The sequence below is a fragment of the Halictus rubicundus genome, chromosome 1 (assembly GCF_050948215.1).
Source record: "Halictus rubicundus isolate RS-2024b chromosome 1, iyHalRubi1_principal, whole genome shotgun sequence".
In the NCBI taxonomy this organism is placed as follows: domain Eukaryota; kingdom Metazoa; phylum Arthropoda; class Insecta; order Hymenoptera; family Halictidae; genus Halictus; species Halictus rubicundus.
In genome coordinates this window covers 21,206,061-21,232,483 of record NC_135149.1, presented here as the reverse complement: position 1 = coordinate 21,232,483, position 26,423 = coordinate 21,206,061, and the positions used below count along the sequence as shown (strand labels likewise).

At 45.6% G+C, this 26,423-nt stretch overlaps 3 protein-coding genes across 5 annotated transcripts; 2 read left to right on the top strand and 1 right to left on the bottom strand.

Annotated features, from left to right (window-relative positions):
- Window positions 1-669: 669 nt before the first annotated feature.
- On the top strand, window positions 670-2,118 carry LOC143358891 (U-scoloptoxin(01)-Er1a). The gene is made up of 3 exons (XM_076796447.1): window positions 670-838; window positions 1,265-1,468; window positions 1,900-2,118. The coding sequence occupies exons 1-3, from the start codon at window positions 731-733 to the stop codon at window positions 2,116-2,118; spliced, it is 531 nt and encodes a 176-aa protein (XP_076652562.1). The 5' UTR covers window positions 670-730.
- A 271-nt stretch (window positions 2,119-2,389) lies between these two features.
- LOC143357237 (uncharacterized) lies at window positions 2,390-12,684 on the bottom strand. 2 transcript variants are annotated; one of them, XM_076793571.1, is made up of 5 exons: window positions 12,118-12,682; window positions 7,330-7,461; window positions 5,806-6,030; window positions 5,454-5,600; window positions 2,390-4,504 (listed from the first exon to the last, which is right to left on the bottom strand). In XM_076793571.1, the coding sequence occupies exons 2-5, from the start codon at window positions 7,432-7,434 to the stop codon at window positions 3,986-3,988; spliced, it is 996 nt and encodes a 331-aa protein (XP_076649686.1). In that variant the 5' UTR covers window positions 7,435-7,461; window positions 12,118-12,682; the 3' UTR covers window positions 2,390-3,985. The 2 variants fall into 2 exon arrangements, with proteins under 2 accessions (XP_076649686.1, XP_076649694.1); XM_076793579.1 differs by lacking the exon at window positions 7,330-7,461 and having other exon boundaries at window positions 12,118-12,684.
- A 5,689-nt stretch (window positions 12,685-18,373) lies between these two features.
- On the top strand, window positions 18,374-23,309 carry LOC143357226 (U-scoloptoxin(01)-Er1a). 2 transcript variants are annotated; one of them, XM_076793552.1, is made up of 5 exons: window positions 18,374-18,560; window positions 19,076-19,147; window positions 21,994-22,116; window positions 22,614-22,715; window positions 22,782-23,309. In XM_076793552.1, exons 2-5 carry the CDS (start codon window positions 19,076-19,078, stop codon window positions 22,857-22,859), a joined length of 375 nt encoding a protein of 124 aa, XP_076649667.1. In that variant the 5' UTR covers window positions 18,374-18,560; the 3' UTR covers window positions 22,860-23,309. The 2 variants fall into 2 exon arrangements, with proteins under 2 accessions (XP_076649667.1, XP_076649674.1); XM_076793559.1 differs by having other exon boundaries at window positions 18,381-18,537.
- The last annotated feature ends 3,114 nt before the right edge of the window (window positions 23,310-26,423 follow it).

Sequence of the window (26,423 nt, the reverse complement as noted above, 5' to 3'; positions counted from 1 at the left end):
CCGCACCCGATTCCTTTCAGGAATAATTTCTCGCGGTCGACGGAAGGCGGGGTGAAATACCCTCCGATTTCGATTATTTTTCAATACGTTATAAATGTCAACGTTTCCGGCAACTTTTACCTTTGCGCGACAGTAGCGGAGGACATGGGCGAAGGAAAGATCGATTTCTACAACGTACCCGAAACTCATCGGAGGGTAGGTAGCTGTTTTGCAGTTCGACCGGACGCGGAGAACTTAAGGGCATATTAATGCCCCTTTGTCTTGCTCAGCAAATGAATCCTCCTTGATGAAACCAACGAACGGAGTACTCCTCACCCGGGCCACCTGGCCAGATCCTCGGTTTGAATGGCGGTGTGCTGTACGATCGGTGAATGATCAAGTAATAAAGGTCGAGACCGAGCAGGGCGGCATGGTATTCCATGGTGGGTGCACGGGTGAGAGACAGAGCGTATCATTCGGCACATCGGGAGTCGAGGGGAATTTGCATCGGGCCTTCGAGGATGATGTGGACGTCTGGATGGTCATTGGCAGACCAAACGTGATGAACTTACTAATATCTGCCTACCGAGAATCGGCCATTCATACAATATTCAAGATCCTTACGGCGCAGCCCGCTATATAACACCCTTCCGCGGATCGAATCATCAGTCTTCTCAGGACCCTCGGCCGCGGTACTCGCTTTTCGAAACTTTGCCAGGTTTCGAAGAATCGCTCACACATCTTCGACAAAATGACGATCCCGAAATCGCTCCTGATCGTGTCCCTTTTGGGCCTGTTCGCCGTCGTTCTCACGCTACCGCAGCCACCCAAGTCGAGGCGACCCGCACCGGAGTTCAAGGTTTGTCTCAGACCTATCGAAATATGGGTCAAACATAATCGACCCTTTGCTGTCGACTATCTCCCATAAGAAGACATTGCGAATCCAGTCAGAAAATTAGGAAAAATCTGCCAAAGATTGCTGGCAGTTGTGGTTCTTTGTTGATCTAAATATTTGGTCTCCGACTATTAATCTTTGCTTTCCAGAAGACCGTTGATATCCTCTGTCCAGACATCTTATATCTATTTAGCAACTCGAATGTCCCTTTTGCAGGGACACGGAAAAATTGCTGATAATCTTATAATCTACCATTTTGGTTTATCAATTAATGAAACCATTCTTTCCGTTGATTCTTTTCTATAATGCGTGGACGGGCTTGAGTAGACGATCTGGGAAAAGCCTCTAAACGCAAAGCGTTAAAATGTTTTTTGAATCACTATAAAGCAGAACAAGACTGGGGGATTGGAGCTGCCGGACAACGCGACGCTGATCAGGGAGAACATCGTGGATAATTTCTCCTGCCAGGACAGAATCTATGGATACTATGCTGACATGGAGAACGATTGCCAGGTTTTCCACGTCTGCAAGCCTCAGGTTAGAGGCTCGACCAGGTGGAGCTTCATCTGTCCCGCGGAGACAGTGTTCAATCAGGTGAGACGATTAGCTGCCGGAGATTAACGCCTGTCTAGCTGGGGAGTAGGAACAAATTGCTATCGTCAAGACTAGCGGATAAGTTAGGATCAAAAAGAACATTTTACAGGCAATCCATCAAAGCTTCTATAGAAACGTTCTACGACGAGGCTAACTAAAGTGAAGCCTCTTTAAATAAATCTAGCCGCCAGGTAAAATGTTGGGAAAATATTCTTCTTGGTCTCGGCAATGATTTGAGTCTCTAAGAGGGTGTCTTAGTGAGGATAGTTTTGGAAGATATTCTTTTTGGGTTTTAGAAAAAGGTTTAACTTCCTCGCAGAATGTTCTAATGAGATTAGTCGCAATACAGGTGTCAGAAGAATTTTTCTCTTTCACCTGGAGGTCGAAACGTGCGTTAATCTGTGGTTCACGATAAAATTTGGTTCCGTTAGGCGACGTTCGTGTGCACGCGAACGGAAAACTCGATACCCTGCGAGGAGTCCGAGAGCTTCTACAGTTTGAACGAGGCGATCGGCAAGGAGTCGGAGGAGGAAGAGAACGACACCGATCAGGCGACCAAGGAATCGGACTCGGTGGAGCCGATCTCCAGCAAACCGCCCTCCAGGACTTCCAGGATTCTGAACCGGAAGCAATTGGCGCGACGTCAGTGATATTTATACGCTGAATGAAAACGGTTCTCGATTTAGACTGTGTACCGCGAGAGATCCTGAAGAATCGAATCTGCTTGCCCGAAACTTGATCGAGCGCTGGCTCGCCTAGTATTTAAGTATTAATCTAAAAAACGATTGTCAGAGTGTGAGAGAATGTGCGACTCCGTGCGTGGCGAGTGTAAAAAGTGTGCAATATATTGTAAATGTAATATTATGTAAATCCGCCGAGATACGTAAGCTTTGGAGCGTTGCAAATAAATATGGGTTAAAGTGTCCGTAAAAAATTTATTGTACGTAGCGTGTCGATACAGCTCGCTAATACTGACAATTGGATCACTATGATAATAAGTAAGTAGCCCTAGAGCGCGATTAACAGTGTTACACAAGTGTCCCAAGCCTAGAACCGGTGAGAGGAGAACCGAGTCGTCGTTCGGACGACACGGTATCTCGTTTTGCGATTGAATTAAAGCGACTTAACGGCTAGAACGAAACTTTTGCTAATGATTACGTCGCGACGAAAGCGGGGTGGTCGATTATCGACGTGACTCGCTTCGACGTTTATTTACAACAACTGATATGTATCGATATTGGTTTTGCAGACTTAAACGGTACAACGGAAATAAATAACAGAAGCAGAAAGAGAGAGAGAAAAGAGTGAAAAGAAACAAACTGTCTACTGTACAATCGAAGACGAAGATAAAGAGCACACGCGCACACGCACACACACAAAGCGGCTAGAGATATAATCCAATCTGGTTTTCCTTTTGCAAACGCGAAAGTCACCGAGAACGGACGGCGATCTTCGGCTCCTTCCCCCTACCTGGTATCTTTGGATAACTAGCCATTATGTCGTGGATAGGCAGTGCCTATGCCTCCTCTAAATGCCGATAAAATAATTAACAATCAACAGTCATCGACCTTTCTCGCTGCCCACACACGATCTCACGACAAGCCTCTTTCGAAACAGAATCTTTTTTTAAGTACAACTCGAGATACGATTCGTGCCTGGACGAACCCCTAACGATCGATCGCCTAAACTAAAACACTCAAACATTGAACAACGAACGTATAACAGAAATAGTATATCAGATTTCAACGGCTTCACGTTTATTTCCGTGCTGTATGCTACTTCGCTTTATACAGGGGTGAATTCTATTTACAATCGAAGAAGCACGCAATCCGGTGATCGCTTGCGTCGTTAATAGCAGATTTAATCTGCTAGTCTAATTGCGCGAGGGTTAGCCCTCGAGCGGATTTAGCTCTTGTTCTATGATTTCTTTTACAGCTCTGGTGATTAGAACATTTTTGTCGTGTATGATTTCACCAAAAAGAAAAAGAACATTCGCATAGGGTCCATAATTTCTCTGGTGGTTAAAGACCGATAACAGATAGACTGCGGATTTTACGCTTTTATGATAAAAATATATAGATGAAAAACTGTGAAGACATTAGAACTTGAAAATACTGTTGGACCATTTCCAACTCGTTAAGATTATTCAGAAAAGAAATAAATGTCTATGTGGCTCCTATATCTGGCAACGAAGGCAAACTATTTTTATTCTGCATAAAATTCCGCAGTCTACTAACAACACAGATTTTCACAGCATTAGAACCACAGTACGATAACGGAGGACCAACAAAGCCTCCAAATAACTGCATCGACATTAAACAATTATTAGTTCAAAGATAGTCCACTCGAGTATCAACGCTTCTCGCAAACTAACTTACACCTACAAATATACTCTGTACAGATATAAATTATCTCCCGCTGTACCCTGTGTAGTCCTCCGAGGAGAGGTCCTTTCATCGTCAAACAATTTAACCGAATCAACAAAGAAATAAAACTCGATTGAAAAGAAAAAGGTAACTAGGCCTCGGAGTCCATAGCTAACTCGGCCTCCATCTCCTCGGGACTCCTCAAATCGATAGCGAACCTCTTTTTCGCGGTATTGCCAGCCATCTCTGCCATTTTATCCTGCGCTTTGACGGTCCTCGAGTAAATCTCGAAGGCAGTAGCCAGCGCGTAGGTCAGCTGTCTCGCGTGATGCTTCGATTCGCAGACGAACCCATGGCACTCGAATGGCGAGACTCTCCTGAAGTTCTCCGTCTCCCTGACCACGATCATGGAGAACACCCTGGTGTAGACGAGATCCTGGACACCGTAGGAGATAGTTTCTATGGCGTACATCTTGCTGAAGTTGCTCTCCTGTTTCCGTTTCTCGATGGGAAGGAGGGCTACGCCTTCTTGCGAGACGACCAGCTTGATCAGAGGCAGCATGGTGTTGGTCGGTAAGGCCTTCGCGGCAGCCACCATGTTATCGACGGGCCTCCTCGTGTGCTTGATGCCCCAGAGGCCCCTCGCGTCATGGGAGCCCAAATATTTCACCTGAAAAGAGCTCTCCCCTTTAGTCTCTCCCACGCGCGGCTTCGCTCAGGTAGATAATTAAGCCTATGCGGGGCCTTGGGCCCTTTATACACTGTCCGGGAAAGGGTTCCCAGTCTGCCCCCAAGGGACCCAAAGCGACAGGATGGTAAGAAGTATTTTTCGTAGAGAAATTAAGAAACACGAGGCCCATTGTCATGGAAATTGCCGGGGACAAAGTGGGCCTTACCAGGGAAGGACCCCACTTCTACTTTGATTTTAACCTATTTTTATAATCAAGAAGAATGCTCTTTAAGGACCTTCATGTCTTGGTAATTTGTGTCTATTGTTTAGAAAATCTTTTGAGGAAGGAGGAGGGGTTCGTCTTTACCATAGAGGGGCCTTAGGAGAGGAAGGTAAAAGTATAGAGTGTTTTGCAGAACCCGTTACATGGTTGATGAAAAAGATATTAGTTTCGAGAGATTGTCAGAGGGAAGTGTTCGTTTGGGCCTTGGAGGGCCTTCGAGACCAGGAGAGGGAACGATAAAAAGTGTGGCGCATTTTATGAAGAAATTAGGAGCCGGTTGTTATATAAATTACTAGTGAAAGGTATTTACATCGAGAGATCGCCAGAGGAAGGATTTTTCTGGGCCTTACGAGGCCTTAAAGATCAGGAGCGAGGACGATAAAAAGTGCAACGCCTTTTACAGAGAAATTAGGAAATTGTCATAGAGATCGCCAGCGATTACTAACGGAAGAATTCGAGTGGGCCTTAGGGGCCCCAGAGACCAGTAGAGTGGGAGGTAAGAATCATAGCTCGTTTCGTGGAAAAGAGAGGTAACAGGGGTCCATTGTCCCGTTGAAGAGGACGTCAGTATGCTCGGAGAGATTACAAGGATGTCTATCCCCCCGAACCTGCGGGCTTTAAACGGGCTAGCGGGAGCAGGTAAAAGGTAAACAACGAAATATATACCTGAAACACCTGAGGCAGGTCGGTGGAACCCTCGAAGACGTTGTTGTCGATGGATAGCCGGGATAGTCTCGACACGAGGTCCTTCTTTTTGTCAGTGGAGGACACGGGGCTCTTCTCTTTCTTCATCTCGTCCGTGGTCTGACTTCTCTGCGTTAGAAACACGTTTTCGTCTGATATATAATTCTCTCTATAGAGCTATCGGTGCCGAGTGAAACTAGTTATTATCGCGGAACGTTGAAGACAGTCGAAGATGCGACGATGTTCATCAAATCGCGAAATGAACGTTGGTTTGAGAACCACGAACGCGATCGGTTAATGGAATAATGGGCTCTCGAGGTTGATCGGTACTCACTGGACTGTTATCTAACTGGCAGGCTCTCTGCGTCTGTCCAGGCTTCACTTTCAGGTGATACTCGACCACGTTCGGTATGTTCGGCGGGTTGGAAACGACTGAGGAAGCCGGAGAGGATGAAGAGGCGGTCGCTGCCCGCTCAGGGACGGCGTTTCCGGCCTCGGTCGCCCCGGATAACGGCGCTGTCATCACCGATCCAGACCCACCAACCATCTCTCCTCCCGCCTAACGAATTTCAAAATTTACCCCTCTTTCTCTCTGGCCGTTGACCAGACCGCCCGTAACCACCGACATTTTTTCCCGCGGACGCTCCGTGGCTTTTTCTACTGTTTACTGGTCACACTATTGACCATGCACAAAGCTGGGAATTGTTCCTCGATATTAAATACCAAAGTTCGTAACAGGAAGCAGTCCCCTTTCGATCTTTTCAGGGAAACAAAATTACATGGAATTTCACAATGGAACTACAACACTCGCGTATTGTTCACAGTGTTTTCGAGTTTTTTCATTCGCAATTGGTAGAATTATAAATATTCCATTCGTGAAAGATTTTCGAACTTTTTTTATTGAACTTTTTCATTGAAGTGCGTATTGCTTTTTATTGAAGCAATTTCTCTATCGAAGTGCATATTCTAGTAAAGGTTGTATACAGTTTAAAAATGGCAACCCTAAATTTATCGAGATTGTCCGTGATTTTCGATAGAATAAATGCTTGGACAAGGAAATTTATTCCACTATTTTCCCATATGTAAATTTTTATAGTTTCGGTAATTGTAAAATATATCGGTCATTTTCACCGTGGTAGGCTTAGCGTTAAATAAATGCATTCTTCCATTATTATAAAGCATTGCACGTTAGTCGTGTTTACAGATCGACACCGTTAATTCAGGAAAATATTGTGGTAAAGGTTAGTTATCCACAGGGTTAATAGTCTCGAGCATATAGATTAATATCGAAGCAAGTTTCTACTTAATCCTTGAATTCACCAATTAGTCCATTGATTCCGAGTATTTTCATAAAGATACACAGGATGATTGTGAGTCACGAGTCCGACTCGTTCTGCAATGTTTTGAAACGTACCGCGTAGTGTTATTGAACGGTATTCATCACAACACAATATTTTGAAGAAATTTGCTTCGTCAGAAAAAAACTTTAACTTGCAGCTGCTTGGTTTGTTCGAAGAGACGTGTTGGAATTTTGCAATCCTAGTTATCCAAACCCTACTGTTCCCTGATGAACGTTATTTAAAAAAAAAATTATGTAAGTCTGTTAATATCCTGTAGACTTGAATAATCATTTTAGATGCATTAACCGTCGGAAAAAATTTTTAAAAAATCTCAATTGTCGAGGGGGGTATGCTTTCCTTAATAATGCACTTCAGGTGCAGTGTTTGCCTAAAAAACACATCTCGATCGAAGCGGGACTGTCCGAATTTTCAAGGAAACGAATCTCAACTATCGATCGAGGGGATAATTGTCAGGGGATTGCGAAAATATTCGGACGAACAATTTTCGAAAAACGCACCGCAGTCGAGGAGAGGCCGTGCTCCACCGTGGCTTTTGAGGAGACCAGGACCTTGTCGAGGATAGCTTTGTCCCTCTCGGTGAACCCGAAGTCCTCGTCCTCCATAGCCCTTAGCCCTCAGAACTCTCAGCCCTGTCGCAAATAGAATCAATCCTTGTTATCGTTGCCGGGGATCACCTGCCTCATAACCCAAGGACAACGTTGAATATATTCGCTGGGAAGAAGGAGTGAAATTTATTCGTTGGAATTCCAGGGTGGAGCGAGCGAAACGACCGAGAAATTGTTGTGCGCCTCGACCGGCTGTCTTAGGGGTACCGGGGGGGAAAAAGAAGGGGGGAATCGATGAGAAGGGCAAGGGGGAAGATTCACCCCTCGTGCTCGCGTCATTATCGTCATCGTCGAGCGTCCCGAAAACGCGTTCAGCCGCGGAATTAAAAACGGGCTTAACGTCTCGGCTTAAAACGGAAAACAGCTGTCGCGCGGCGAGGCGCAGCGTGGCACGCGTTGCACGCGTTGCACCTTGCGCGCTGCACTCGATCGTTTCTTTCGCTCTCTTTCCGTCTGGCCTTCGGCCACCGTTTCGCCTCGCTACAAACAACCGATCCTCGATCCTCGAACCACGGTTCTGTCGCCGCAGGAACGGATAACGTTATCAACGCGCCACACGGACCATTCCCCTATCGCCAATTTAATTAACGCCCGTTCTTCCTTTTCCTAACTTAGACTTTCTATTCTGATTTTCGTAGATTATGTTAACCCCTTGAAAGACTCGAGTTTCTTATATTAGGTTTGGCAACTAAATTCGGGACCTCCACATTTTCTTGAGCAAATTATTAAAGTTATATAGTTAACCCCTTGCACTCGACCGTTCCCTCTAAGGCGCCACTATGAATTGCTATAATTGAAAACAATTCCTACAGTGTCTTTGTGTTTCATAAATAGCTGAACATTCAAGCGCCGCACGAGTAAATGAAAATAGTAACGAAAATATGAAAGATGAAATTATAGAATCCAAACAGCTCAAGTGGAAAGTATTAAGAGATCCAGGATAAGGGATAATAGGATAATATTTTTCCTAGAATAACAAATTTATTCCAGTGAGAACGATAATAGAAACTGGTTCTGGTTCGTATCAATGTTCTCCCATGGTTTATAGATTTGCACGTGATATAAATGCAACAAGGATTCGCAGTCTGGTTGTCATTGTAACAACGTCTTCGTACTAACTAGTACACGTTTAACCACGTTTTATGTTCAAACGAAGGAATAATGCGCTACGGTAGAATGTCAAAGAGCAAGGTAAGGCAGATAAGTCAGTGTTGTAAAAGATTTTTGCACACAATCGTAGCTCGGGTAGCGTAAGATCAAATGTGAGAACCCCTGGATATGCAATCTGTTACAAATACACGACTGCGTTGCACACGAACGACACTGTTTACCTTAATCGCTTACGAGAAAGAATGTGCAAAATGCGGGGAACAGATATGCGGATTAATTTTCCGGCGGTGAGCACTCGCGATTCAGAGTAACAATTACTCCGAGCAGGATTTAATAAATGTTATTAAATGCTGGAGGAATAGGCGAGCGAACGAGAGTCGCGGCAGGATAGGAATGATCTCTGTTTGGTCCCGGTGAACAGGTTAATCCGACGAAACGGATGCGAGAAGGTAAAACGCGATGGTATCGGGGTCCGGGTGAGCGTACACGGGGGGCTCGGCTGTTTAACGGGCCGGAAATGAGTCAGGTGACCGATAGTCAGGTGGAAAAGGGATTCGTTAATGTATTCCGGCCGTTGTTGGTCAGGTGTGGGCATTCTGTTGTTCGGCCCGTTGTTCAACGCCGGCGAATCTCGTGCGCAGTTACCGTTTCGAAAATACGCGCGGTGGTTTTGCGACGAGCGACGCAGAAATTCAAGAACGAAGGTCGAAACTGGCCTACTCGACGACGCATTCGTGAAATATTATGCCGCGTTCTCTCCTCCTCCTCCTCCTCCTCCTCCTCCCCGTCCTACTCCGCGAAACTCGATAACGAAAAAGAGAACGAAGACGGCAGCAACGAATTAACGAGAAAGCGATTCTCGATCAAACCGCTTGGTACTCGATGAAAGTTGTTTGATTTGTCCCGATTTCGCGGACACCGTGTAGACCGGCGGCGTTGGTACACCTGTCGTCCAATTACACCCGCGTACAATGCTAGAACTTTGTTAACGCGCGTGTCCACGTACCGGGTGCTCCGAAAGTGTGCGACTTTCGCAAATTTTTGGAGGACTCGTCGGACGAACGTTTGGATCGAGGTTATTCGAGGATCTCTACGGGCGAAAAGAAAAAGGCACGCCGATGGTAACGGTACCGTTCCATGATGAAATGGAGCAATAGACAGTCACTGCTCGTTATTACGGTTTTCCGAGATTTCCGTTACGCCTCGAGATATCGGGCTTCTTCGAGTTCCGACGACAAAACCGATCGCGATCTGCCTTTGTTCCGTTTACACATTTTTCTTTGTTTCAGATCCGCGTTCGGGCGGCGAGATTTTGTCACAGTTTTTGGGCGATCGTTCTGATTCACGCGCCGGTGACGAGGTAATCGACCACCCAGATAACTAATCTTTTGGAAAGATGACGATCAGAACGTCGGAACCTTGTGAGATCAGATGTTTCAATTAAGAAATTCGGCACTAAACATGAATGCGATCGGATCTTTATGCATTTATGGCTTCTGAAAATATTCAACAAATTCCAGAATATAAAAATGGACAAGATTTAGTAGGATTTTGATTTATTTCAGATCTACAAAGGCTACTACCACTGGAAATAAGATTTTATGTGATTCCGCTTTCTTAAAATTTCACTATAAAAATCGAAAATTGCACAAACATCCGCAGTGTAAATGATTGCACAATTACTGGTATTGACGAATTTTTTTTAACGGAAGTTCAGTAATAAATAAAAGAATGACATTGTATTTTATTGTCTATTGAAGAGAATTGCAACGTCGCGTCCTGTGTCCTTTCAAAGAGTAAAACTCGTTACAATAAAGAAGCGATTGAATAAATTAGCGGGGGGACAGCACAATAACGTATTTCAGGCGGAGTTTGATGAACGATAGAAACTATACACGGGAAGTGGAGAACAAGAGCGATTCCCTTTTCGTTTCGAGCTCACGGGAGGGTAACAGCGATACCGGAAGCGGCGGTGGATGGGTGTCTGACCGGAAACAGTTACACTGGTGTCACGATCGAGCCGCAACGACGCGCGTTTCCCGTTGTCGCCGGTTTAAAACCGTACCAGGCTGCCTTGCGTTTGCTCGAATTGATCGCATCATTCGAGCTCTTCCAAATTTTCCCTAGCAAATTTTAGGGATCCCCACTGTGTCAACAATCCGTCAGAAAAATGTTCACATCGTTCTGTAACCATTCCCTAATCTCTGCACCTTCATAATTACAATGCATTTTTTGCGTTTGCAACAAAACTGAGAAAGCGGTGAAATATAAAACGGTAGAAAAAATAAAAGAACCCAATTAAATGTGCGATTCTTAAGAGCGTAAGGATGCATTCGGGAGGAATTATTCAATAGATTTATTTGTTGATATTGCACTGAAAACTGCTGAAAATCTAAATAAATACATTTCTGTTATTTTGATAAGACAATGTGAAACAGTAACTTTTAAAACTTTGCATAGGGTAGGGCGTGTATGGCACAGGTGGCACGAAAGTAACCGAAAATTGGCCGGGCACGTAGCGCGCGGTTTAATCACCGGTTCGCAGGGCGACGAGCCCCGTAATTAATTAATACGAGCGTGGATGAACGACCACGGTTTCCCGATGACCGAATCGCTGGGACGAAATGAGATAATTCACCGGCGTTCCCTGGCGAGGGTTCTCACGGTATCGCGATACACCTCCTCGCCGATGTAAAACGCGGAAGGAGGAACTTTCCGAGGATCGAAGAAAACCAGACCGCATTCCCTGGGCGTAATAACGATACCCGTTTCTATCAGAAGTATCGGGCAAAAGAGAGGCTCCGGAGTATTGTTCGTTCTCTTATCTACAGCAAATAACGTAGTCGGGACGATAACGAGATTTTATTGGCGTCGAGGGGATTCAGTCGCTTCACCGGACAGGTGATAAACAACTCGCAGATGCGTCGACAAGTCAGAGAAATAGTAAACAGCCACACCCGGACCTGGGTTGCAATTCACATGGATCTGTAATTTGCAATTCGTAGACAACCAGTGCCGCTCTGTCATACTGTAGATATTCTTCCTCTCGAAGTTGCACAATTAAGTCGGACACAAAATATGATTCATACCGACCGCTTAATACCATTGATAACGTTCAAGTATTGTTCTTCCTCAAGATATATATGATTCAGTCCAGGCACAAGTCCAAGTTAGGCTACTTTCCAGTGTTATGACTAAACTGCGGATTTTATGTGTTTACAGCAAATATGGGCGTGTGTAATTTGGAATAATGAGAAGACTAAAAGTGTTGCAGAACATCAACACATTTCTTACAACATAATAAAACAATTAAAGAAAACAATTATGCTATTTGTACAATTATGCTTATACGCTATTTGGTTTCTGTGTCCTACGGTTAATAGAAACAATGTTTATTTTGCATAAAGATCCGCAGCCTAATCACGACTTATTTAAACCTTTCGGGGACGACTAACGAGTCTACGAAGTTCATCTCAAGAAGGCATTCAATTCAACGGTCTCCGACCGGTTAGCGATTTGTTTAGGCCTGTTACCCTAAAATGGGACAGGTAACTGAAGACGTTGGTTTACCTGGCCAGCGGCTGTTGCAACGGCAATTGACATCACGACGTCGCCGATGCGCTCGATGCACGCGGCGCCTCGGCCACAGGTGCAATCTCAGGTGATCTCGATGCGAATGCAGCTGCGGCACGCGTCCTACGTGATGTTCCCGGTATCCGGAAACATGCTCTTCCCTCGTCGACCGTGCGAAACCGCGGTAGATCCACGCTCGATCGGCCGCGAAACCGTTCTGAGGATCGACCGATCTAGGATCTAGGATCGGCGAACGATCGACAGCCCGAGAGCCAGCCAGCCAGCGCAGCGGTACGCGCGAACTGTCGCGAGTACGCGCGACTGAAAATCTGGGACAGGCCGCGGCTCGAGTTCGACCCGCGTCGACTGATAATAGTGAACTGCCAACCATAAGCCCGCTGCCACGACGCACGCGTGCGTACTGATCGCATCCCGATCCGACGCTCTATCATATCGATAATCGAACCACTCGCTCCGCGGAATCGGAACAACGAAGCGCCGCACCCCGATTGTCATCATCTTGATCTCCTTTTCCCAGAATTGGCTCTTTGCGCTCGGAGACTTTTCTCGGATTACCTGGCAATGCAAATTCATTTATTTATTACTTACTGAAATACTTACTGTATTTAAGTGGGACATGCCATGAAATTTTATTCACTCGGATTCCATAGAACTCAAATTTTAGACTTTCTTATCTTTCTGAATTCTCTTGAAGGGAATATCCGAGTTACTGACTAAATTTATGACGTCCCCTTGGAGGAGACTGTCGAGTGCAAAGGGTTAGTAGGTTCTACTTGGAACAGAATTGACAGTTTTCTCAGATTACCTATCAATTCAAATCCATTTATTTATCACTTACTGAAATAGTTACTGCGTGTAAATGAGACATGTCATGAAATTTTATTCACTCAGATTCCATGGAACTCAAATTTTAGACCTTGCAAGATAATCGGGAACAATCTTTCCGAATTCTCTTGAAGGGGACATCCGAGTTACTGACTAAAATGACGTCCCCTTGTAGGAGACCGCCGTGTGCAAAGGGCTAATAGGTTTTACTTGGAACAGAATTGAGAGTTTTCTCAGATTACCTACCAATTCAAATCCATTTATTTATTACTTACTGAAATACTTACTATATTTAAATGAGACATGCCATGAAATTTTATTCACTTAGATTCCATGGAACCCAAATTTTAGACCTTGCAACAAAATCGGGAACAATTTTTCCGAATTCTCTTGAAGGGGATATCCGAGTTACTGACTAAATTTATGACGTCCCTTTGGAGGACACTGTCGAGTGCAAAGGGTTAACAGGTTCTACTTGGAACGTAGAATTGTTTCACGCAACGTTTTCACGTCGTGAGCCTCGATATAGAACTATCGTTCCTGGTTTTAAGCCTGGTCAAACGAAGTTTCCCTGATGGAATATTCCTAGGAAATTTTGAATTTTAATTTCGAACGTCAGGTTGCGAACGATCTTTCCTCTCGGACGAAAATTGCGTCCCCTAAAAGCCAGTTTCCTCTGAAATCTCAGCTATTACGGCATGTGCCAGTTTCCACCGGTCCCGGCGGAGTCACGAACCTTGCAATTATCTAACGATTCCTCTTTCGATCGAGAAGAGATTACGAAATGCGGCGGTTCGGTTGATTGTGCGTGTACCGTCGAAACACTCGAAACGCTGACGCCGCGCGGTTTGCCCGCGTCGCGTCGACCTCGGCCAAAAAAAATCTGCTTCGCCGACAAAGATTTTCGCGTTCTCTCGCAGACCATTACACAACCGAGAGACGCGTGGCTGACACCCACCGGTGAAAATGCGAGACAAAATCGTTACCAGCTCGGTTCGACGTGCTCCGAGGCGATTCCCGAACGATAAAAGCCGCTTCAGCCGAGACAAAGCCTCGGGAAAATCATCCCGAAACAATATTCGTCCCATATATTTATGCGTGCCGTCTGGCTGCCAAGCCAGCGAAACGAGACGCGCTTCCTTGGATTCGTTATAATTGATGTTCTATTGCTTACGTAACCCTGGACAGAATAAAATCCGATGCCACGGCGGCGCTCGCGAGCTCTGCCTTCTTACGCAACGGAGATAACGTTTGATCGCGGCGGACGTTTCCCGGATAAAAATCGAGGGTATAAATTAAAGTAATTGGGGAATCGACGGAAGCGACGCCGTGGATCGATAAGACACCTATGGGAGACTCCTTGGGAGATCGATCGATCCGCAGATGTAATTAACGGGGTTCGTCGCCGCGGTTCCAGCCGGGCGAAATTCGGAATAATGAAATTTTAGTGCCGCGATAACGCGGAAACTGCTCTAATAATTTTTGCCGTGAGAGAGACCGTTGCGTCTCCGGCTCTTATCTCTTTCTGTTCCCACTTCTTATTCAATTTTAATGCATGTAATTCCTAGACAACACATCATTTAATTATTTTAGCATTAGTCACTTTAATTTTTTTTTTATTTTTTTTTAAAACTGGTTTACGTTCCGCTTTGAGAGGTCAGGAAGGAATCCCTTATCATTGACAATTGTTGCTCGACAATGCATCTCTTCTGACAGTCAAAGCAACTCGTGCAAATATGAATGTTGTTTACTTTGAAGTTGTTTTTAATCGTTCGAGGAGCGGACAGTCGCGCGAGACGCTCGAATTCTCGAGAGTGTAGCGAAACATTTAATCGGCCGGCAGAGCAGCAGAAACGTGAGAAAGACTTTCGTGCATCGCTTTTGTATCGCGACAGGAAAGATGCCTCGGAAGTCGACTCGTTATGAAATTACGAAAGCTTATAGCAGCCCGAGCATCACCGAGCGTGTGAAGATTCGGGACGCAGAGGTAACCCGTCGTCGTGACGAAAGTGTCCATTAAAACGAATGGTCTCCGTCGGGCTGGCTTTCCGAACCACGGAAGAAGAGCAAAACGGGGGACGATGGAAAGACTGCGATCCATTCTTTCGAAAAGCGACATCGCACGTGACGGTTCGATGACAGAAGTTCGCAGAGAAAATGGCCACACTCGCAAATGACCGCACAGAAAATTACTGACATCGAAATCTGCCCATATCCATAATGCCCACTCAGAATTTAATGCACTCTCGTTGTGGTTTAATCATATGTATTTCAGAATAGGTAAAGTTTAATTTAACCCGGGGCTGACCCAATTTTCAATGTGGCCAATTTTGAGTGTGAGTAGTTATCAAGGTAGGTACATTTCAATGTGAGCAATTTTCGGCGAGGAAAGTTTTTAGTGTAGGTAATTATCAAGGTAGGTACCTGTATTTCGATGTCATATATTTTTAGCTTTGATAATTATCAAAGTAGATATATTTCAATGCGAGCAACTTTCGGTGAGGGAAATTTTTAGTTTCAGTAATTATCAAGGTAGGTATATTCCGATGCGAGCAATTTTTAGTTTTGATAATTATCAAGGTAGGTACCTATATTTCGTTGTGATAAATTTTTAGCTTTGGTAATTATCAAAGTAGACATATTTCAGTGCGAGCAATTTTCGGCGAGGGAAATTTTTAGCTTTGGCAATTATCAAGGTAGGTATATTTCGATACGAGCAATTTTTAGGGTCAGTAATTTTTAGTTTTAATAATTATCAAGTAGGTACCTATATTTCGATGTGATAAATTTTTAGCTTTGGTAATTATCAAAGTAGATATATTTCAGTACGAGCAATTTTCGGCGAGGGAAATTTTTAGCTTTGGCAATTATCAAGGTAGGTATATTTCGATGCGAGCAATTGTCATTGAGGGCAATTAGCAGTCAGCGCGTTTTCCCTGCGCAATTAGATGACTGCGCAAGTATTTTTGTGCGCTTTTGTCTATTCACCATGCGCAACAACGGCCGCGTTTTTATTTCCACCGCGAAACAGTCGGAACGGGGACATTAGGATACACGGTGTGATAAGCCACCCGAAGCCACCTGTATCGGGCTCGTGTCGAATTAGCTGACGAGCTACCGGGGGGAGGGGGGCACTTTCTAACGCGACCATAATATTCCTAATAACGGGTTTCTTAACAAGAAGAGGAGTTTTTCCTCTCCATCAACGTCGCGTCGTTTTCTTCGCCGGCATCAAGATGACTCTCCGCACGCAAACGCTTCCCACGAATGTTACACGGATTTTGTAATCGTCCCAATATGTAATTAACGATAATTTAATTCAGAGCAGACGCGCGCTTACCTTATCTACTTTTCTGCCTTGATGTCTTTCTCATAGTTCTCAATGATTTTGTTTGCGGTGTTAAGCGAGTACGCGCGAGAACGCGTTGTCAAACCGCGAAAGAATGGATGCGAGAACGGAGGAGCTTGGAAAAATCTGCAGCACATTGTTATCTAATTCGAGATGGATCTCCAGGCGTGCTGGAATTAGCAGGCTCTGTAGAGTTTGCACGCCGATCCGGAAAACCTCGCGGCAATTATCCCTGGCTAATTGGCAGTGAGCGCGCCTCGGAAATTGACGGTCTGCCGGAAGATGGGGACTGTTTGGCCGGAATGCTAATGAACCGTTCAATCTCGCGACAAATTCCTGTTCTCCAGGTGGCTCGATCCTGTTCTAGGACTTTCGATTTATTAAATTCCCGGGGCGTTTATTCGATTTTTTAAAAATAGCTGAATACGCGCCGGTCAGTATCGAGATAAACTCCGAGCAATTAAGCTTGCGGATCTTCCAGCGAATCTCGACGGATTAGCCGTAATGAACGGCTAGGTATGTTAATTCCCGGCGGGAACCTTGGATATTCATTACAGGATTACGCTGACTGATTTCGGGGCTCGTGACGAGCGTTTTCCGCTCGAAGAACAGAATCCCACGAAAAAAAAAAGAAAAAAAAAACAAGTCCCGAGCGTATCAGATCGTCTCGATCGGTGAATTTCGAGCAGCGTCCTCGAGGAATACACACGAAAGCGTAAGCAATCGGCGAATCTGTGAAAGGTATCAGGTTTTCGACGATTAAACAACCAATCCAAGGGATCGACGATACAGGAAACGATTTCGAAACGGGCGAGCAGGATTCTCCTTTTGGTCCTTGCAGCGCGATCGTTTTCACGGTTGCTATAGCACAGCCGTTGCGCAAAACCTTCGGCCAACGTCCACTTAGCGGTGAAAAAATAACGAGATTAGTAGGTCAGAACTGTCGGGCCCACTTCCTGTTATCATCGTGCCCGGCTGCAGGACTTTCGAGGACAATTATTGCACTTCGGAGGCGAAAGGAAGCGCTGGAACCTTGTGTTCTGCGGCTTCTGCGATCCTAGGTCCTTTGGGACGATGATTGAGATAAATGTCCAATTTCTTGGTCCAGAGGCAGTTTTATGTTCTCTCTTTGTGGTTTATTTATGCTATGGATGATATCGATAAAGTTCACTCATCTGTTCATCTATTTTAATAATGAATTGGTTGGATCCTTTAATAAATGTGTACATTTTCTTTTGCATCAATGGACTCATCCCTTTAATAAACGAGGTTCTCCAACAATGAAGGCAAATATTATTTTGCAAACGATCAATAAGATTTTGCGATATGAAACAATGTTGTTCCACTACGTAAGCCGAAGAAGACATAACTACGTAATTAGAGTGGCAAGCTTGTACTTTATTACACAAATTGCAAGGATGCACCTACTGAAACAGTAGACGATCGTTATCGTGGTCCGGTCATGAATGACTTAATCCCCTCAATGGTTTCCTCATTTTCTTTCTGGAAGCAAAGCCAAAAATGAATTTCGTTAACGCTGTTTCTTTGAACTTTCTTATGGGGGAAAAAAAATACTGTAAATGTTCCGAGTGCAATTTTTCAACAAAATAGGAACAGACTGACCTAAATATTATCTACAATTGTAAAAGAAGAGCATTATTATTACTATTAGCGTTTCACTAAGATGTACAAGTTTAACCATTCATTTCCCAACGAAATTGATTTTGTGGGTCATTTTGGGGTCAGAGAACAAATTCAGTGAGGAGATAGAAGCCGAGGGTGGCTCGCGATAGCAGGTGCCGATGGTTTCCGTCGGGTCGTATAGAAAACGTCGCAACCCTGGTTCAAGTACGATCGTTACGACTGTTTTCACGGGTGTAAGAGCACGAAGGGATTGCGTAAGAGAAGAATCTGCGGCATCGCAGAAGTGGATCCCTCCCCTACCTCCCTGGGATCTTCTCTTTCTCCGTTCGTCCGGTGTGGGAGCCCCGGTAAAGAGGGGCTCTCAAGAACCCCCCCTAGGTGTTGCTCGATCTCTAAAGCCATATATATACCACCACTTCGTGGTAGCATCCTTCGAGAAAGAAACATTGCCGGTAACACCGTGGAGACCGAACTTTGTGCAGGCGTAGGTCCATCGAGCCAGGACCGGTCAGTGCGTTGTGACAATAACTCTACCCGGAGATAAATGTACACTACGCGGAAAGACACTAAGGATTAAGGTGATTGGATTCTGTACGATAAGGTGAGTCCGTCCGGCCCACCCTGCTGCAACAATCGCAATTGTTAGAGGACCTCCTCAGAGAGTAACTTCAGCTCCTTTGCTTCGATATTTGGTAGCAAAAGTTCACGGTTGATCGACCTGCTGTGTGCAAAATTTTTACTGGGCTTCTTCGGGGGTTTTTACAACAGCTTGTTAGAGATTTTTCGGCCTTTCTGGTTTAGCACCTCGTGTTTGATTCGGTAGCAAAAGCTCACCTGTGCAACATTTTTAGTAGACCTCTTTAGTAGCTCCCCGAGTTTGATCTGATAGCAAAAATTATTGTCTAGACCTTCGGTGCAAAATTTTTCGCAGACTTGTTTAAAGAGTATCCCCTCGAGTCTGATCTGGTAGCAAAATTGTTGTCCACACCTTCGGCGAAAAATTTTCAGATATCCTAAGAGAGTCTTTTAGCTCCTCCAGTTTAAATTGAAAACATTGCGCCAATTTTGTAAAATTGTTTTGGGGAAGGGATTGTCCATTTTTCCTTATTTTTTTAGATGATTTCGCGGTACCAAATTCTGTGCGCGATCCTGGCATACGGCGCGGTCTTGTTGTACCAGGCGATGGCGGTAAGTAGAATTCGCGTTGCGAGGAAGGGAAGGTTCGATCGACGAAAAAAGTCGAGCGTGGTTACGCAATCCTGACACCTAACCAACCGCGGTATCATTTCGCGAGCACAATGCCTTTTACGAAACTCTCGTAAGAATCAAAGCACGAAATTATTATATTCACGGCGTTTTCTCACGTGCAACAATGACAGAGGGAGGGACGGTATCTGCTCGCGTCATCTCCTCCAGATGGCAGCGTGAAGTAATTCATTAATTAACCCCTGTTGCGTGAACGCGAGCGTGCTTTCTCGCGAGCTGCCGTTCCGTTAAACAAACTCGTCCGTCGAAAGAACGAGCTCGCACACGGAGTCAGTCAGTCCTCCGATTCGCGAAACGAAAAAACCTCGCGATTAAAGAAGAAAACGATCGACGAAGAATTACGAAAGAACCGCAGGCTAATTCGTCTCGGCGTTGTATACGCGTTGCCAATAACGCCATTGTCCGCGATCCCATCGTGTGCATTTTCATTTTCACCGGAAACGGTGACCGTGAACGCGCCTCGAAACGGAAGACGGAGCCGAATTTTCAATGCCGCCTGCTAGCCAGCGGCCAGAAAAATGAAAATGATTAATTAATCCCTCGATCCTAATCGCGGTTAACATTCACGGTACACGACTCTGGAAATTCTCCTTTAGTCCCGGACGGAGATCAACGCAATCGAAAGCCGCGGGCTTCCAACGCCCAATCGTCCCGATCCGTTCTCGCTGTTACGAAAATTTCGCACTTTCAAGGAAAAACCACTATTAGAAACACTACTATAAGACTATCAGAATTTTCTATTTCAATTTTGAGAAACCGTAACAGGATATACGTTCGTTAACTACTGCCTGTTATCTATTGTCATTTCAAAGAGTTAAGCTTCTTTCGGGTATAGCAGACAATACAGATCCTACTAACAGACTTCCGGTAGCTCAAGCGTTAATCTCCTATTGTTCAATTATGAATCCAGTTAGAGCTCTCTTATATTTTGTTCATATTTAGACACAATCATGTTACTAGATCTTCAGAGCTTTCACAGTATCAAAATCCATAGTGGTCAAAGATGAACCCTTAAACGAACGATTAATTCATTCACGAGGGAGTTAATCCTTGCTATTCAAAGGACTATTAAGTTCATCCACCAGAAAGCGAATCTTCAACATCCGAAAATTTCAAAGAAAATCTGAGCAAACGATACGGATTCTTTGTTACACTTTCTTCGATAGAACTCTCTGTGCTGCTTGGAAGAAAAATTGATTGCTTAAAAATGCATGATAATTTTTTAAAAAATTCTGGATTCGAAGATAGGCCCGAGAAGAACCCTGACCTAGCCGAATCTCCTCTCGAGCGTTCTTAACCAAGCGTCGAAATCACCGGTCGCATCGAGAAGGGTAGAGGCCGTGTTTTGCGGTTAGGTGCGCGCGCGCGTGCGCTCGCGTACACACGCCCACCATGCCGAACAGGAGAGAGATCGAATACAAAGGCACGGAGATGCGCATCCGCTTGCGGGGAACAATGTAACCCGACTTCCGGTCAGACACCGGCACGGCACGTGCACGCACTGGACTGGCTCGATCCGGCGTTTCGTGTGTCGCAACGGCCTCCTTTTTTCCTCTCATCTCGGCCGATAGCCAATTGCGAAAAAGATCCCGCGGATAGATCCTCCCCGGGGTTCGAACACCGATCTAGACGGTGATCGGACGTTGCTTGGATCATTAACCGCCGTTCCAGGGCTGAGTCCTCCTCGTCGTATTACAACCCTTCATTAGACCGGAAGTGCATCTGTTTATCCTGCGATCGGGCCGGGCTCGAAAGCTTGCTTCCTAGCACTTAGGTCCCTTTAGGCCCCATTCAACAATACTTTATCAACCCCTCCGGGACCACGACTTAATGACCGACGCCAGAAAATGCATTCAGTCCACTTTTTAATTCTAGTTTATCCTTTTTGGCAGCCTTCTTGGAAGGGATGTATTTGGCCTTTGAGGGTCAGAGGGTTGAATATTCTGAAGTTTAACATACTTCTTTCTTGACTGCTTCAGACATTTTGTTATTTCATCTTTCGTTCAAGAAGTGAAGAGTAAGCACGAGTAATGATTTCCTGGACGCCCATGTAGTAGTTGTGTTAATAATTAGACTGGCGATGTTTGTGCAAAATAAAAATGTTCAGCATCATTCGCAAGAAAGAATCTTGTCATGGATGTTCAGCCTAGATCGATTTAATTTTCTTAAATAACTAGTTCTAAAAGAAGAAGAATTTTTCTATCAGCGTAATAATCGTTTAAAAATTGTCTAGTGCGTGCCAGGCGTAAGAGGGTTGAAAGAAGTATGATAGATCGTAACTTTCCAATCTGCCCTGTTTCATCAAACAAAATTGCGATTGCCAGGCATGCGTTCGAAAGAGAGGCAGAGCCCGTCTAATGAATGCAAATGCAATGCGTTTTAACGGACACCCGATGCACAGAATGCGCAATGCGCGAGACGCGTTAACGCCGAGAGGAAGTATGAATCGCGGCGTGCATCCTCGCTCTCGGTCCACATTCCATTGTGAACGACGATACGTGACGAAAGTCCACTGTTTCGACAGAGCTTCTCGCTGGCAACCCGCGAAGGTGGCAAACGGTGCTCCCGTTAATTGCATCTCGCGAAAGAGATCGCCTTTGTTCCGACGGAAACCGAGAGATGCAACGGTGTGCAGGTCGCGCAACCCGCGGCGCTCGTTTGAATTTAAAACAGCGAAACGCGGGACGCTCGGCCAAATAATTAATGTTCATTAAGATCTTATCTGTTACGGAGCGCCTCACGCGTCAATGTTTCACGCACCTTTCCAGCAAGTAGACGGTTACACACCTGGCGTGGACTACCCGATCTACGACACCGTACCTTTCGGCCTCACGTTTACCTGCGGAGGCAAGCTGCCTGGCTACTATGCCGATCCTGAAGCCAGATGTCAGGTAAGTCGGTACCTACATTCCCGGCGCCTAATTGGATCGCTTTGCGGATTTTTTTTTTTTTCGAAAACTGCTCAACTTTTTAAAATGGGTCTTTCCGTATCGGAAAGAAGATACTTTAAGGCAATTCTCTGAATTTTTATTATACTTTTTCTTAGAATACATAAACAATTGTGGGAGATATTTTTAAACAATTTTAAGCTGGTCCTGTTAGGGTTTCCGAGGTAGGACCTTTGCGTCCATTGCTGTACCCTTGATAACTCTTGATATTTTTTAATAAAAAAATAATTTCAGAGACACTTCAAAGTATACTCTTTCAAATGCAAGAAGATTTGCTCGAAAAAGTTTGCAGGTTTGTTAAAATGAAATTCAGAAAGTCGCGTCACTGTAACTCAAGCCTTAATTGTATCAGCCCTAATTGATTTGAATTCCATCCGAATTGACTTGATTTCGATGTGAATTTTGGATGTTTCAAGGTATAAAAATCATGGCTTTTTTAGGTTTGGCACTGGTGTCTGCCGAACGGGCGCATGTTCAGCTTCCTCTGTCCGAACGGGACCGTTTTCAGCCAGTCGGCTCGCGTCTGTGATTGGTGGTTCAAGGTAGACTTGTAGATTTATTTATGAAAAATTGACGGTGACTTTTGATTGATTACTGCGTTATCGTAGGTCGATTGCAACGACTCGCCCAGACTGTACGGGATCAACGACGACCTGTACAGGGACGTGAACGGGAACAAGATCTAACGACGACCGTGCTCCTGTGAACGGATGAGAACGCGGGCGAACGATGCGACGATTCTGTACACAACAGTCTCTACATTGGGTAGGGGTAGGAGAACGATGGGACGAGATAACAGGAATAAAGAAGAGGAGATTCGTCCAGCGAGTTGTGAGTTCCTAGCTTGCCGGCGGAGGAAGCGCGCGCGAACAGAAAACAGGCCGCTGCAGTACTCTCGGACGCTAAATTCCACGCGATGGCAACCGACTGTCCCGAAAGCTGTTCGAACTTGTAGATATATACACTTTCAGCCCACAACCACCACCACCACCACACCACATACTGTCTGTTTCCCCCCATATATAATGGAACCGCCGAAATTCTCTACCGCACACAGTTTGCTCCGACAGACCGATCCGCAAAATAGCTCTTATAACGAACCTTCGACTATTCAATAAAACAAACTGATGCATCAACCACCCGACTAAATCGAGCAACAAAGGAGCCAGAAATCATACCAAGAAACCGTGACCGCTATGCCACGGTTTAATCCGATCCGATCCAACACGTCCCTCGCTTTTTACTCCCCGAGCGAAAACGAATTCGGTGCAACGATCTCGAAACGAGGAAAAACGGCTCGATCTCGCGCAAAAGTCGAAATCGCGGCTGACAATTTCTTGGCATGATTGGACAATAGAAAGTGAGTGGCCGTCGCTAGCCGGCCGATCCGTTCCCGGCCTTTTCCCCGTTGAAGAAACGGGCCTCGACGCGACGCGACGACGATGATATGCTTTTCCGTCGCGTCGACGTATTCGGCATGCTCGTCTCGTCGCGTTTTGCTCATTCATCCGCGACACGAAGTTTGAAAGGTGTCCTCGAGGCCTCCCCGCCGTGTCTCCCTTGCGCATCCATAATTACTATGTGGAATTTCGATCGTTGCTCTGTCGCGTCTCGTCGTTACGTAAACGAATAGAAATTTTGGCACGCCCAACTTACGACACACGGCCGCTTCCGCGTTCGGAAATCGATTTTTCTTTTATCGATCGGCAAGGCCAAAGTCACCGAGCCAAACCGTTATTCCGATGACGTGCCCGTTCGTTGCGCGTCGACGCGATTCAAATGAGAAAACAACCGATCCTCGCCGTTCAGTTCCGTCAGATCCGCGTGATTAACCGTTCGAACGCGCCTAACGCAACCGACGAATGCCAGCCGTCACGGGCTATTATTAACGCCGAAGATGTTGCGAATGATCGAACGGGTTATTAAGATTTGCACGTCTTCGGTCGATATTCCGCAGGCGTGAAAAACAAAGCGACGGGACGCTCCTCGAGAGGACCTCGGACGCAAATACCACGGATCCAACGCCCCTGGTCGCGAATACTTCGAGATCCACTTGCAAAGATCACCGGGCGTGTCAATCAAAGATATGTGGCTTTTGCAGAACAAAGAGTCCCGTTATTTCAACTTTCCTTCAGCGACAGCAAAGTACCTCCTTGGTGATTTATTTGAATCGTCGCTCGAGGAAACAGGAGCTCTGGGATTGCTACTGGATTTGAGGAACTAGCAGATCTAGCAACAGTTAGAACCTTTGACATTTAAAATCGTTCAATTTTCCTGTAGTCGGTAGATAGTACCTCTTCGGTTGTTCATTTGCAGCAGCGTTTCCAGTTTTATTCATACGAGAAATGTTTTGCACATCTAGGACTGTCAACAGACAATGCTTCAAACGCCACAGTTCGAAGGACTTTCAGAGAGGAGGATCGTAAATAAAATATATTTCTGTGATCAATCTTCTCCAATTTTCTTTAAGATTGTCGCTACATTTTTGCACTGTCTAAAAGAATTTGTACTCGTGACGCACCTCCCTCGTGACGCACCTCCCTTCCTAAGAATAGAAGGGACATCCTGTGCTTACAACTACTTCCCAATGAGACATCCTGTACACTAATCCTTCAACGTTATCATAAAAGAAGCCTCGATAGATCACGACGTCTCTCCGACAAGAAACGAGAGAGGCCCCTTCGACTGAAAAAGTCCTCCAGTCTTGTTTCTGCAAGAACATGAAAAAATAGAGAGAGAGAGCAGCTGGACGAAGTTGGACCTACAGGAAGAAAGGTCCCTCAGAGAAAGCAGATAGCTCACCGATCGCGTTTGTTCTTTTTGGTTTCGAAAGTAGGATCCACCGCGATAGATCCTTTTAAAGCCGGCTCGGCGTAGGACAGCAATCGTTTAAAATCCCCGAGCGCAGTTAAACGACGCTCTATTCGGTATCAACGACTCAATTCGTTCGGCGGCGACGACCCTGAACGTAATTTATTGAAAAGCCGATCTCGGTGAGAGTCGATCACTTTTTTCAAGCACGACGCCGCCGCGCAGCACCGTTCGATTACGAAATGAATCGTCGCGCAAGCGTCACGGGAAACCGAACTTCCTATTTCTAAACAACTATGCACGACCATCGCCCAAAGAAAAGGACAGAGGAAAGAAGGCGGGGAAGAGACGGGCGAGGCGCTCGCGATTCTTATCGATTAATAGGATCCACTTTTGCGAACCGCGATGCACACGCTCGTCCGCGGCCGCCGCTTTTGTCCTCGTCGATGTCCTTTGTCAGCGGAGCAGCGCGTTCCACTTTCACTTCGTTTCTTCGATCGATCTTTCGAAAACTTTCAACGACCCCGGAGAATTCGAGGGGTTCGGTCGGAAAAAACCACGAATCAAGAATCCCCTGAAGGCGCCGCGAGACCTTTCGATCTGGATCCACCCTTGCTTGCGATCCGTCCTGGATGCGTCCTGCGCGAAAACCTTTCGCGGAGAGGCACAATTGATCCGCGAACAGGACGATCTAGGTGGTCCGAAGTCATTCCATTGTGTCCCACAAAATCTTACAATTTTTTATCAGTTGTAACTCATTACACCTTTTATTGGAAGCTGCATAAAACGTTTAAAAAAAAAATCGTACATCAAGTTCCAAGGTGTCGTTCCAAAGTGGAAGCTTCAATCTTCACCCCAAGGTAAATTAGTTCACGAAAAAATGTTCCATTGTCTTCAGAGACCAGTTACGATCTGTAGCATGTTTAAGAACGAACATGTCTTCGTGTCTCCAACTTCCATATCATTCAGAAGATCGCAAAGGTATAGGCTCCGAGCGTGAAACTCGGTCCAAGTAAATCATCGTGCGATTCGTTCTTATGAAATTGCACCGGTGTGCCGGTACTTTTTGGCCGTGTCGCGGGCTGTCCATCCGTGAAACGGTGCAAGGGTGTAAGGAAAAGTCCTGGTAAAAGTAAGGACGCCGGAGTACGATATAAAATGGCCTTCTAACAAGTTGGTTGCGACCGAGTCAAGTTTGAAAGGCTCGTAGAACAGTGGATTCGATTCGAGCGGCTCGATCGCGACTCGATCAGGTGGCGACGCAGGTGCCGCTCTCGGCTCGGCTCGCCTTTCCCTTCCCTCGGGTGGGCCAGGTCTTCGAGGCGGGCTACGCCAATGCGGGGCCCGTGTTCTGCGCCCATGGGCCCCGGGACCCCCTCCTCGACCTTATCCTCGGTCGTAGAAAGCTCGACCAGACGACGCTGGCCGGAGCACAACGC